General features: G+C 41.7%; 1 protein-coding gene across 1 annotated transcript; it reads left to right on the forward strand.

Annotated features, from left to right (window-relative positions):
• Positions 1-7335: 7335 nt before the first annotated feature.
• Positions 7336-13463, forward strand: LOC135463844 (phosducin-like protein 3). The gene is made up of 6 exons (XM_064741291.1): positions 7336-7353; positions 8656-8784; positions 9455-9570; positions 10428-10571; positions 11315-11523; positions 12209-13463. The coding sequence occupies exons 1-6, from the start codon at positions 7348-7350 to the stop codon at positions 12343-12345; spliced, it is 741 nt and encodes a 246-aa protein (XP_064597361.1). The 5' UTR covers positions 7336-7347; the 3' UTR covers positions 12346-13463.
• The last annotated feature ends 1368 nt before the right edge of the window (positions 13464-14831 follow it).

Raw genomic sequence — 14831 nt, forward strand, 5'->3', positions numbered from 1 at the left:
GCAGTTCCGGTCATGTGGCCATCGGACATGCGTAGAACCGGTCAGCATACATCGTGCTTTTCAGTACTATACATCCTGTGGCTAACACGGTCGAAGAGTCTGCTTGAGGTGAATCTTCACATATGCTTACTTAAATACGACTATATACGCATTGTATGCCATGGTATATGGTTTACCCGACACCAGTAGTCGGTCAGACGTGAGAAAGTTTGCTTCACGTCAGAGATTTGCCAAATGTTGGTGGTTTTTCATGCCCCAGACACCGTTTCCTTCACCCTGGCTGTCATCGCATAAATGAATAATTCTACACAGTTAAATAACAATCAAGTAAATAAATACGACATAATAATGTCGAATATTTCAACTCTGTTTTTTTCAGATATTTTCCGACTTTGCTGGATGCTCAGCTACGACTAATGGAATTTGTTTCAGTAGAAGGAAATCGGTGTACATGTAGCTGAGGGTGTTTCCAAGAAGAAAACTTGGCACGGTTCAAACGCAGGAGAAAATACTTTATACGAATTATCCCACGTCTCTTTCTGTAGGATTGTTACCCTCTTTTACCCATCTTTCCTTTCTATTGTTACCCTCTTTTACACACCTTTCTCTTCTATTGTTACCCTCTTTTACCCATCTTTCTCTTCTATTGTTACCCTTTTTTACTCATCTTTCTCTTCTGTTATTACCCTCTTTTACACATCTTTCTCTTCTATTGTTACCCTCTTTTACTCATCTTTCCTTTCTATTGTTACCCTCTTTTACCCATCTTTCTCTCCTATTGTTACCCTCTTTTACCCATCTTTCCGTTCTATTGTTACCCTCTTTTACCCATCTTTCTCTTCTATTGTTACCCTCTTTTACTCATCTTTCTCTTCTATTGTTACCCTCTTTTACGCATCTTTCCTTTCTATTGTTACCCTCTTTTACACATCTTTCTCTTCTGTTGTTACTTTCTTTTACACATCTTTCTCTTCTATTGCTACCCTCTTTTACTCATCTTTCTCTTCTATTGTTACCCTCTTTTACCCATCTTTCTCTTCTATTGTTACCCTCTTTTACCCATCTTTCTCTTCTATTGTTACCTTCTTTTACTCGCCTTTCTCTTCTATTGTTACCTTCTTTTACTCACCTTTCTTTTCTGTTGTTACCCTCTTTTACACATCTTTCTCTTCTATTGTTACCCTCTTTTACCCATCTTTCTCTTCTATTGTTACCCTCTTTTACTCATCTTTCTCTTCTATTGTTACCCTCTTTTACCCATCTCTCTCTTCTATTGTTACCCTCTTTTACTCATCTTTCTCCTCTATTTTTACCCTCTTTTACCCATCTTTCCTTTCTATTGTTTCCCCCTTTTACCCATCTTTCCTTTCTATTGTTACCCTCTTTTGTCCATCTTTCCTTTCTATTGTTACCCTCTTTTACCCATCTTTCCTTTCTATTGTTACCTCCTTTTACACATCTTTCTCTTCTATTGTTACCCTCTTTTACTCATCTTTCTCTTCTATTGTTACCCTCTTTTACCCATCTTTCCTTTCTATTGTTACCCTCTTTTACGATCTTACCGTCTACTCTTACCCGCTTTTACGTATCTTTCCCTTTTATTGTTACCCCCTTTTACGCATCTTTCCCTTCTATTGTTTCCCCCTATTACGCATCTTTCCGTTCTATTGTTTCCCCCTATTACTCATCTTTCTCTTCTGTTTTTAACCCCTAATACGCATCTTTCCCTTCTATTGTTTCCCCCTATTACTCATCTTTCTCTTCTGTTTTTAACCCCTAATACGCATCTTTCCCTTCTATTGTTTCCCCCTATTACGCATCTTTCTCTTCTGTTTTTAACCTTTATTACGCATCTTTCCCTTCTATTGTGACCCCCTTTTACTCATCTTTCCGTTCTGTTGCTAGGCCTATGTAAATATAGCATGTTATAATATGTGACATATAAAAATGTATCCAACTTACACTTGTTCTAGTTGAAAAGTGTTCTTACTTTTATTACGCTATACACTATATCATAGACGAATCCATATTGTCGGCCATTTGCTAACGCAAACTTTTGAAGACGCGTGTTTCAGCTTTGCAGTCATCATGCAGAAAAGAGATCGACCTGTCTATGGTTAGGGTAGATCAGCACATCCCATCCATAAAATGGTAAAGGCGTCATGTGGCCGTATTCATACACCGGTAATTCCTGCAATCCATTAGTTTGACATTTATTTCTAATTAGATATTTCTATAGTTTAATGGCAAAAGAAATATTTTCTAGAAACCGTCACACATATACAATTAAAGAAAGTGATAGAGCGCGCTCTCTTAAATTATTTAAACTGGAATTAAATGGATTCCACTATTTCACTTCTATGTATGAATTTATATACCACTCTCTGAGTGCATTAGTAGCCTACTCTGCATGACAGCATATCGTGGCCGAGGTGGCCAGCGTGCCAGCGTGCCAGCGAGGCGCAATGCCGCAGGAGCATCTCACCAACGCGGTCGCTGTAAGTTCAAGCCCAGTTCATGCTGGCTTTCCAGCCATACATGGGAAGGTCTACCGGCAACCTGTGGATGCTCGTGGCCGCTCTGTTCGGTTTCCTCAACCGTCGTATAAGTAAAATATTCTTAGGTACGGCGTAAAACACCATTCAAATAAATAAATAAATGAATCACGGCATATCACAATTCTTTTCTTTGTATTTAATCGCAAGTGAAATTCTTATCAGAGAATGTTTTACCCGTGTGTACTAACATCTTTTGGAACCTAAAATCCGTATTCGAAATGGCTACAAACGTCTTTTGACATGAGCATACCTAATAACCTATTCATAAAACCGACCACAGAGGTCAAATATTTGAATGCAACTAATTGTCCTTAAAAGAAATGTAAAAAGTAATAAATGAAAGTATATTTACACATAGTTTTTAGTTGTCAGTTTGATAAACTTTTTCAATTGTTATATCAGTCATCAGGATCATGATATACCAGTTGTAAGGCCTGCAATGGGCACAGGCCATACTGTTGGCTCCTGACTCCAGTGGGTTCTCTCCATATGAACGTAAATCAAGTCTTACGTAACCAAAGATTTATTTATTTATTTATTTGATTGGTGTTTTACACCGTACTCAAGAATATTTCACTTATACGATGGCGGCCAGCATTATGGTGGGTGGAAACCGGGCAGAGCCCTGGGGAAACCCACGACCATCCGCAGGTTGCTGGCAGACCTTCCCACTTACGGCCGGAGAGGAAGCCAGCATGAGCTGGACTTGAACTCACAGCGACCGCATTGGTGAGAGGTACGTAACCAAAGACGTGGGTCACTGAAATGCCAATTGTACAGCATAGGACAACTACGAGGCCTGTGGGAAATTTAGCAATTAATCGCATCTACTACCCACCTTCATGGGGGCCTCCGTGGCCGAGGTGGTCAGCGTGCCAGCGCGGCGCAATGACCCGGGGCCTTCTCACCAATGCGGTTGTTGAGAGTTCAAGTCCAGCTCATGGTATCTTCCTCCCCGGCAGTGCGTGGGAAGATCTCCCAGCAACCCGCGGGTGGTCATGGCTGTTCCCGGGCTCTGCCCGGTTTCCTCCCGCCATAATGCTGGCCGCAGTCGTATAAGTGAAATATTCTTGAGTACAGCGTAAAACACCAATCAAATAAACAAATAAATCTACCATTGACTCAAAATTTTTCCTCAAACGTGTGTTCTGCTGCAACGCAATATGTATTGAACTGGAATATATAGTGCAAAAAGACATTCTGGGTGTGTTTTTTATAGCAAATTATTATACAAATTTCACCTCTAAGAATGGCAGTTTGCAATAAGTGTTGCAATTTGTAACTCTCAGAATGGCTTTTTTCTAATTATTATTACTAATGCATTTTTATTGCAAATAACGTTGCTACAGGGCTCCCATACGGACGTGTGGTGTTATATTTAATTGACTGATGTTTTTTCCCAGTACTCCAGAATATTTTACACACAAAGGTGGGCAGTATTACGGAGGGAGAACACCGCCAAAGGGTAGGGATGCTCCAGTCTGGTGGGCAGTATTACGGTGGGCGGTATAACGGTGGGAGAACACCGCCAAAGGATAGGGATTCTCCAGTCTGGTTGGCGGTATTACGTTGGGCGGTATAACGTTGGGAGAACATCGCCAAAGGATAGGGATGCTCCAGTCTGGTGAGCGGTATAACGGTGGGCGGTATAACGATGGGAGAACACCGAAAAAGGATAGAGATGCTCCAGTCTGGTGGGAAGTATTACCGTGGGCGGTATAACGGTGGGAGAACACCGCCAAAGGATAGAGATGCTCCAGTTTGGTGGGCAGTATTACGGTAGGCGGTATAACGGTGGGAGAACACCGCCAAAGGATAGGGATTCCCCAGTCTGGTGGGCGGTATTACGGTGGGCGGTATAACGGTGGGAGAACACCGCCAAAGGATAGAGATGCTCCAGTCTGGTTGGCGGTATTACGGCGGGCGGTATAACGGTGGGAGAACACCGCCAAAGGATAAAGATGCTCCAGTCTGGTGGGCAGTATTACGGTGGGCGGTATAATGTTGGGAGAACACCGCCAAAGGATAAAGATGCTCCAGTTTGGTGGGCAGTATTACGGTGGGCGGTATAACGGTGGGAGAACACCGCCAAAGGATAGAGATGCTCCAGTCTGGTGGGCAGTATTATGGTGGGCGGTATAACGGTGGGAGAACACCGCCAAAGGATAGGGATGCTCCAGTCTGGTGGGCAGTATTACGGTGGGCGGCATAATGTTGGGAGATCACCGCCAAAAGATAGGGATGCTCCAGTCTGGTGGGCGGTATTACGGTGGGCGGTATAACGGTGGGAGAACACCGCCAAAGGATAAAGATGCTCCAGTTTGGTGGGTGGTACTACGGTGGGCGGTATAATGGTGGGAGAACACCGCCAAAAGAAAAGGGATGCTCCAGTCTGGTGGGCAGTATTATGGTGGGCGGTATAATGTTGGGAGATCACCGCCAAAGGATAGGGATGCTCCAGTCTGGTGGGCGGTATTACGGTGGGTGGTATAACGGTGGGAGAACACCGCCAAAGGATAAAGATGCTCCAGTTTGGTGGGTGGTATTACGGTGGGCGGTATAATGGTGGGAGAACACCGCCAAAGGATAGGGATGCCCCAGTCTGGTGAGAAGTATTACGGTGGGCGGTATAACGGTGGGAGAACACCACCAAAGGATAGGGATGCTCCAGTCTGGTGGGCGGTATTACTGTTGGCGGTATTACGGTGGAAGAACACCGCCAAAAGATAGAGATTGAGTGAGTGCTTGGGGTTTAACGTCGTACTCAACAATTTTTCAGTAATATAACGACGAAGGAATTCATTATGGTGTATGCGTGCTATGTGCCTCCATGTTGCAGGACGGATTTCCACCGCTCTTTTATCTAGTGCTGCTTCACTGAGACGACTTACCGAAGGCAAGTAAGCTGCCCAAGCCATTATACTGATACGGGTCAACCAGTCGTTGCACTATCCCCTTCACGCTGTAGGCCAAAGGAGGAAGTTACAACTGCCTCTTTTAAAGTCTTAGGTGTGACTCGATCCAGAATTAATCCTGAACCTACCGCTCCCGACGAGGACGCTCTACCAACCGTGCTATCCGGGCCGGTCAAAAGATTGAGAAGCTCCAGTTTACTATGATATGAGGCATTCGCCGTAATGTCAGCGTTGGTGGGCCTAAAATATTTTTGCGCAGTTAACGATCTTTAGTAGATATATGATTCTTTTAAATGCAACGACGACTTTCTTCGGTAAGTGTCAATGTTCGCTGTGTCGGTAACGTGCTGATGGTCGTGGATTTCCCCCGATCTCTGTCCGGTCCGGTCCCCTCAACCCCCCCCCCCCCCACCCCCCCGCCCCAGAATACTGGTCGCAGTCGTATAAATCAAATATACATGAGTACGGCGTAAAACACCAGTCAAATAAATAAATCCATGTCCGCTAACAAGGCCGTACTCTATAATATTTTACTTACTTGACGTATGTCTGTCAGGTTTAAGGATGGAGGAAAGCAGAGAGGCCAAAGCAAAACAACCGACCGTCGCCAGGTATCTTACAAAGTTCCTGAGTTGCAGCCGCAGCCGAAAAAGCGAGAGTTGTATTCGAACGTGCGCCCTTACTGATCAAGGGTCTGATAGTTGTAGCGAGTCAGCAGTACTTCACCTGCCTGAGCTACTTACCTAGTCCATGTATGGTAATGGTAACTATTTCCTGTGAGGAGTATTAAAGATATGAGTGTTTATTGTGTAAACATAACCTCTCCGGCAGATGTAATGAATGAAGTGGCACAAGGGACATAACTTTGTCTTTCCTTTATTAGTATTGCGAGATTGCCTCCCTTTGACTACTACATTCCAGCAGATAGCTATGGGCGTACTCAAGCAGTCGCCAGCCTACACGCGAGAAGAGCCTTGGCATTTTTGATCAGGAACGTATTGATCAAAATACAACTGCATGATCTTTTATGACAACAGAAAGCTGTAAATGGGCACTCATATACGTTTGTAGTTTTAGCTAACCGTATGTCTCAAATTAAAATTACTGTTAACTTACAGACTCGACTCGACTCGACTCGACTCGACTTAAACAAGTAGATCCACGCCAGCTAAGACGAAAGTAAGGAAATCAACACCTTGCGAAATATTCAGAAGTCTGTATAAAACAGTTAAACTGAATGAAATAAGTAAATAAATAAATAAATACATAAATAGCTAGAATAAAATATAAGTGGTGTTTGATTAACTTGACAGCTTCAATATTTACAAGCATTGCCTCTGCATGAAGTTATATCGAAAATGCTCGCACAGTTTTTCTTACCGGTATGTCGTTTTTATTAGAATTTCAGAAAGTCAAACTACATGTAGGCTCGTCTTCGTTATTTATGTCACAAATTAGACGCCACACAGTTTTCAAAGAAAATGCCACTCCTTTGAAGTCTGTTGACAGCTTTTTTCAAATTCATTCACATCCTAATATAAAATAAGACAACGCGCTCTCCGATGACGTCATTTCAGGTCAAACTACCATATATGGCTATGGGATTCCCCACGCCTCCCACAACAAGCGGGCTTGTCTTTACTCAAAAATTAACCACCAGTGTTCACCAGGTGGCGCTACGGGCACTTGATGTTGCAAAATCTCCATACATTCAGGCTGAGGCAACAGCGCCATCTGTATGAAAGGGTGTGGCCTTTACAGCATCAAGGATATCCCGTTTGGAAGGAGAGCAACGTGATTCAGAAACTGTTTTCATCAAATGACAACAGATTCGTCGTGGAAAGTCGCTCACATTGGTGTAAGAGATCAGCAACATGCAGGTGAGTGCCCGAGAGAACCCAGTTTTAACATTTGCGTGACGGTTTTCAGATTATATGTCTAATTCGGATCCCTAGCCGTGAAAAGTTAGTGACGACTTTCCACACGGTACATACATGTATACATGTGTCATTGAGCCTATACATGTAAATGACAGTGATAATCACAATTGCATGGCATATTTTATGTCACACTGCAGATGTTTGCGTTGTTTTATTTCACATAGATATCAAGATTTGACTGATCAGTGACGGCAGGCTGATCAATGACGGCAGACTGATCAGTGACGGCAGACTGATCAGTGATGGCAGGCTGATCAATGACGGCAGACTGATCAGTGACGGCAGACTGACCAGTGACGGCAGGCTGATCAGTGATGGCAGACTAATATACTGTTACATAAACTGTTTCAGTTGTATTCAGTAATTATGAAAACAGGCAATCAAAAAAATAATAATAATAATGATTCAAATAAACGTATTTTCCGGATTGTCTACGTTCATGTGCCTGTGTTTGAAATTAAAAAGGTAGATTTAATACAAAGTATAATCCTAGTATACATGTTATGACCCAGCATATCATCGCCAAACACTATCTTGTTAGTGAACAAGGGGACCGGTCTGCCTCCATGGGTAGCGTGCCAGTTCGCAGCCACTCACCAGTGTGGTTGCTGTGAGTTCGTGTCCAGCTCATGCTGTCTTCCTCTTCATCTGCCTGTGGAAAATCTGCCAGCGACCTACAGATTGTTGGGGGTTTCCCTGGGGCTTTGCCTAGTTTCCTACCACTATAATGCTGGTCGCCATCGTAAAGTGAAATATTCTTGAGTACGGCGTAAAACACCAATCAGATAAATTATCAGTCAGCAAGCGCTATGTGAGTGCCTTCTACTTGTTTGTGTATGCAGTGCTTAGATTATTTCATTGAAGGATAAGAAGTGAGTAAATAGCAAAACTACATGTGATGATAACAGCTGATAACTGACTTTAAAAGAGAAATGGGGGACCACCGTGGCGCAGTTGATTAGCGCACTAGCGCAGCGTAATGACCCAGGAGCCTCTCACCAATGCAGTCGCTGTGAGTTCAAGTCCAGCTCATGCTGGCTTCCTCTCCGGCCGTAAGTGAGAAAGTCTGCCAGTAACCTGCGGATGGTTGTGGGTTCCCCCCAGTTTCCACCTACCATAACGCTGGCCGCTGTCCTATAAGTGAAATATTCTTGAGTACGGTGTAAAACACCATTCAAATAAATAAATAAATTAAAAGAGAAGTGTATGTCAACATGCAAAGATGTAACCTTATTCCTTCAGGACCCAAATAGAGACACAGAATGGAACGATGTACTTCGGTCAAAGGGAATTATTCCTCAGAAAGAGAAGGAAATAACCGAAGAAGATCTGGTCAAGATGGTGGAAAATACTATTGAACAAAAAGCCAAGGTAAAGCAGAATAATGTCATAGGATGGGTTTCCATTTTTACATCTCACATGATTAGAGACACACGCATTGCATGTACACAGGCTCCATTCACAGGGTAATGACACAATGATTCCTATCACAATATTCACAAGGCATCGTTTTGACTTAGTTTGCTATTACATAATTAATTAATTCACATTATATAATAATATTGTCACCTTTTGTGATAATTTCTCCACCAGCCCCCCCCCCCCCCCTCCAAATGGTTCCAGTCAGAAAGCTGGGGTTATGGAAACAGGGAATCAAGTGATTAAGTGTGATTTGCTTTACAAGGATATCACCAGGGTGCAAGTGAATATGTTAATCAGGGCTGGAAGTGAAGGCAAGGACTTGATACGGTACCTTGGTAAGGCAGGCTGAAACCTGACCCTGGAGAGAGAATTTGTGAATCCTCCAGCTCTGTTTGTAAGGGCAAAGTCGACAGATGTGCTTATTTTTCCTTCTGGACGCTCAGATCCATAAAGGTTCTTTACCAACTGGGTTAAGTCAAGCCATTTGGACCAGTCTTTTATAAACCAGAGGGGATACATGTGCCTATGTGTGTGGTGAAATGGCTCCTTACATGGTCCGAGGGGTCAAACTTCCCCCAAAGATCTTGTCTGGTGAAACGATTGATAGAGAATATTTCAGAGTGTCTTACATTGTTATGTTTCAGGCAAAGGTATGGGAGAGATGACATTAGATGAGTTGAATGAGAATGAAGATGATATAGATGAGGATGATGAACGTATGTTCGAGGAATACAGGTCAGTTGTTCTCAGTGCAATAGAGAGACTTTGTTGATTTATTTTACATGTATTTTAAGTTGTATGAATCTAATGTTGTTATTAAAATGTTTTGGAATAAAAGTGTTCTAAATTTTTGGTTACTACTGAAGAATAGAAAAGTATTTATTTATTTATTTTTATTTGATTGGTGTTTTACACCGTACTCAAGAATATTTCACTTATACGTCGGCGGCCAGCATTATGGTGGGTGGAAGCCGGTCCGGGGGAAACCCACGACCATCCGCAGGTGGCTGGAAGACCTTCCCACTTACGGCTGGAGAGGAAGCCAGCATGAGCTGGACTTGAACTCACAGCGACCGCATTGGTGAATAGAAAAGTAGCTACACATTTAGCGCATTCATTTTGGCAACTCCTCACCCTCGTATGCCTGAAAAATGGTTGAGTACGATCTAAAATCCAAGCATTTGTACAAAAGTTTGAGTCAGATGTTTCATTGCAAGACTGAGTGCTTGGGGTTTGTTGTGGTACTTAACAATTTTTCAGTCATATGACGACGAAGAAGTCCTTAGAGTGCATGTAATGTGCCTCCTTGTTGCAGGACGGATTTCCACCGCTCTTTTATCTAGTGCTGCTTCACTGGGATGACTTACCGAAGGCAAGTAAGCCGCCCTGCCCGAGCCATTATACTGATACGGGTCAACCAGTTGTTACACTATCCCCTTAATGCTGTGCGCCAAGCGAGGAAGTTGCAACTTCCTTTTTTAAGGTCTTGCTTTTTGGTGTGACACAACCCAAGATTAACCCTGGATTTACCGCCTCCCGAAGTTCATTGTAAGAGTATGAGCCATTGGTTTCCATTGTGTTGCATATTTCAGGCGGCAGCGTTTGTTGGAGATGAAGGTGAACCAGTTAAAGGCGCGGTATGGTGATGTCGTGGAGATCAGCAAAGCGGATTATGTACAAGAAGTGAACAAAGCAGGAGAGGGTGTCTGGGTAGTCATCCACGTCTACAAAGACTCGTAAGAACTTTCTCCTCCTTACACGAGAATGCAAGTCCATCATTGGCCAATTGGACCGAACATTTGCATGCAGCACCGAATTAGGTGACACTAGTTTTATTCAATGTTTTATGAGTTAACTCACACTTTTTAAGTGCAAAAATGGAAAAAGATTTAAATTTATAATCCACCATTTTCTGTGTCCGATCCTTTTTGGGTGGGTTTTTTTTTTTTATCTTCCTGTTTTTCAAATCTTTCCAATCAAATAAATATGTGTTTAACAGTGACACTGGCTGGGACAGTCTACATTTCCCACAAGTTACACCACTTTTCACTTTTGTTTTGATTTTTATACCAGCCCCTTCTTCAACATTGAAGAAAGTCATTCAGTCCATAAAACATAAAAATTTGGTATGATTTTGAGAGTTCTGTTGATGGGAAAAGTATTTTGAGGTTTGTTTGGAAGGTAGGATGATAAGTGTACATTTTATGTAATCTACTGGAAAAACGTAAGTTTCAACACCAGAAGTAAGTTCAGGAGTTTCTGACATGCATACTGGGGGGGGGGGGGTGCGATTTTGAGGTTAGTTGCATGAAAGATTATTTTCACAGATTTACCCACTTTTATATGGGATGAGGTTACGTTCCGTCTCATCAGTCAGACGTTGATAAAGCTCACCTGACTGACAACTTTCTTCCACATGTGCAGCAGCAAGCCACAGAATATAGCCAACTGGTTTGAGATTCTCTTCCTTCTATTTCAGAATACCTTTGTGTAAGTTAATCAACCAGCACTTCACAAATTTAGCAAGGAAATTCCCGCAGACCAAATTCCTGAAAAGCGTGTCATCCGTCTGCATTCCTAACTACCCAGACAAGAATCTGCCTACCATTTTCGTTTACTTCGAGGGTGATCTCAAGAAACAATGGGTAGGACCTCAGGAATTTGGTGGAATGAATTTAACACAAGATCGTAAGTACAGTGAAGCTTCTTGCAAAGTGCCATCTTGTGAACAGTCATCACTTGCAACATTTTTCTTTTACGATTACACCAACACTCAGGACACCTGTTTACTTTTTTCTTGGCTGTGAGTTCAATTCCAGCTCATGCTGGCTTCCATTTTTTGGAAGTGTATGTTTAATCTGTGTATAATCTGACAAATTGTAGCAAAGGCAGGCAATTCGCATAGCTAACATGAGTTCATTACATGTCTAACTTATTGTCACAAATGTTTCTTGTTGCGGTCAATCAGTGACGTCAGAAAGTTTATAAATGCCAATCCCTGGCTGAGATGAAGACAAGCAATACCAAAAATATCAATACATGTGTTTGTAATACTGAAGTTTAAGTTCATCTTTAAATGTCAATATTTAAAAAATAATGGTTTTATATTTAAATCTAGGGAAAAAAGTACTTTAGAATAAGTGTAATTTATTACAATAATGTATATATATATATAATTGTACAGTTTATTCCAGCAGTTGTATTGCTCTTGAGTGAGATGTATAACATTAGTCAAATATATGTAAGTTTCAAAAATTTAAAGCAAAATTTTCAAATATTCCAGTTATCACTGTATATCCTTCATGGCAGTTCATGTTTGATGAAGAACTGTTTAGATTTCTATCTGTAACTGACATGTGCATTTTCACTGTAGAGCTGGAGTGGATGCTGGCAAAGGCAGGCGCCATGACAACAGAGCTTGAAGAGCCACCGAAAAGGGAGATAAATGATGTGATGAATAGTGCAATCCGGGGCAGTAGGATAGACAATGACAGTGATGATGACTACTGACCAATCACCAACCAGATCTGAAAGACTCACAGTAACCATGGCAACAGAAATTGTGACACTACATCAGCAGCATCAAGACTACAATGGATGTTGTCCAGGATGTGTTCACAGTAACCATGGCAAGAGAAATTCTGACGATAAATCAGCACATTAGCAGCATCAAGACTACCCGACAGAGCAATGGATGTCGTCCAGGATGTGTTCCCCCAGTCTGAAGCCTGCATTGAAAACTAAACATGCACAAATTCCCTAATGAGTAGATTAGGTCAGCCTAATTATGTACAGACACATGTGGTTTGTCATATGGTTTGGTCAGCTTCGCATGACTGATCAGAGCTGTTTGGTCAGCTTCGCATGACTGATCAGAGCTGTTTGGTCAGCTTCGCATGACTGATCAGAGCTGTTTGGTCAGCTTCGCATGACTGATCAGAGCTGTTTGGTCAGCTTCGCATGACTGATCAGAGCTGTGTCACTATTGGGGGCAGTGGGAAGTAGATGGCAGGAATGTAGCCTACACAGTGTTTGTACATGTATATCCATTGTACAGTTAGGTTCATCAAGATCACTCTGTCACTGCTGTGAACTAGTGCTAGTGCTATAAAAAAAAATGCTGGGTTGCCATGGCTAGTTTGGTTATAGTCACAAATAAAAACATCTACAGAAGGTTCTGTGCCATTAGTGTATGTTGGTTGCCATGGTTTCTGACTACTCACTGGATTACATGTCGGCAAGAATGTGCGAGATGAATCCGTGTAATTTCACATCAAATTTGAGTTGAAATGTTAAAGTGTTTTCATGTGTACTGAGTGATGTTCACAAGGAAGGGTTATGTAGTGGTGATGAGGGAACTGATTTGGGGGTGGGGGTGGAGAGACACGTACATTTCTGCATTGAATCTGTAAGTCATTTGAATGCCTGTTATGTTCACAGAACATGTTGAACAGGGAATCAAATTGAAATTTGCTTGCATACTAGTGGCAGAAAATTTGAGCACGTGCTGTATTTTGTACGTCAGATATTTTGATACCATATCCTGTACTTGTACATGTTTTACACTTCTTTGCCCATGATCATTGTGCATAAGCCATGGACACATGTACATTGTGCATAATCCATGGACACATGTACATCGTGCATAAGTCATGGACACATGTTCATTGTGCATAAGCCATGGACACATGTACATTGTGCATAATCCATGGACACATGTACATCGTGCATAAGTCATGGACACATGTTCATTGTGCATAAGCCATGGACACATGTACATTGTGCATAAGCCAAGGACACATGTACATTGTGCATAAGCCATTGACACATGTACATCGTGCATAAGCCATGGACACATGTACATTGTGCATCAGCCATGGACACATGTACATCGTGCATAAGCCATGGACACATGTTCATTGTGCATGAGTCATGGACACATGTACATCGTGCATAAGCCATGGACACATGTACATTGTGCATAAGCCATGGACACATGTACATTGTGCATAAGCCATGGGTATATGTACATTGTGCATAAGCCATGGACACATGTACATTGTGCATAAGCCATGGACACATGTACATTGTGCATAAGCCATGGACACATGTACATTGTGCATAAGCCATGGGTATATGTACATTGTGCATAAGTCATGGACACATGTACATTGTGCATAAGCCATGGGTATATGTACATTGTGCATAAGTCATGGACATTGTGCATCAGCCATGGGCACATGTATATGTGTATGTTAGATATGTTTGGTGTAGACGTACCATACCTTCTCTTTCTTTTTTAGTACACATTGTGTATGAATGACTAATTTTCAAATGTCACTTGGTTTATACATCATTTTTACATTTAATAAATGTAACAATTTACATTTTTGATGTTGTTTCTGATCTATTTATGTTGATGATAGCACATTTCCATTGTAAATTTTAGCATATTTCCATTCATAAGAAATGCAAAATTGACCTTTTAATTGGTTTAATAATAAAACTGCTATTCACAAAATTTTCTTTTACAAAATTTTAGTACACATGACCACCCCAATTTTTTTGCTGGCTTGGAATTTAGCATTGCTATAAATTTTATGATGTACTTTGGTGACATCACACTAGGCTCCTTACTACAGTGAAAGTGAAAGCAAAAACAAAAATATTCATTTCACCACATGAACTTCACGAGATACTGTGTTTCCTCAAACTTTTCGCATATGCATGGACAACTTGTCCATGATTAAACTACATCAGGTGGGTTGGTTGATTTCGGGGCATAAGAAAAAAGTTATAATTTTACGTAGAATAATGCCCTCAGAATATGCTGGAATAAACATCCTGCAAACACAGAAAAAGTTTGAAGAATGGCAGTATAAATGACATATCAACACAGATGACCAAGTAAATAACCTCTACATGAGCAAAGATTTTCGATGTGCCCAAAATAACGTTGAACATTACCACAGAGGGTGTCCCCAACATAACATATT

This window comes from Liolophura sinensis, chromosome 3 (genome assembly GCF_032854445.1).
Source record: "Liolophura sinensis isolate JHLJ2023 chromosome 3, CUHK_Ljap_v2, whole genome shotgun sequence".
NCBI classification, from domain to species: Eukaryota; Metazoa; Mollusca; class Polyplacophora; order Chitonida; family Chitonidae; genus Liolophura; species Liolophura sinensis.

Bases quoted from the DNA above. Each gene is read 5' to 3' on its own strand.
- LOC135463844 (XM_064741291.1), top strand. The intron at 8,785-9,454 runs GTAAAGCAGAAT...AGAATATTTCAG, and splicing joins CTATTGAACAAAAAGCCAAG to AGTGTCTTACATTGTTATGT. The intron at 10,572-11,314 runs GTAAGAACTTTC...CTTCTATTTCAG, and splicing joins ATCCACGTCTACAAAGACTC to AATACCTTTGTGTAAGTTAA.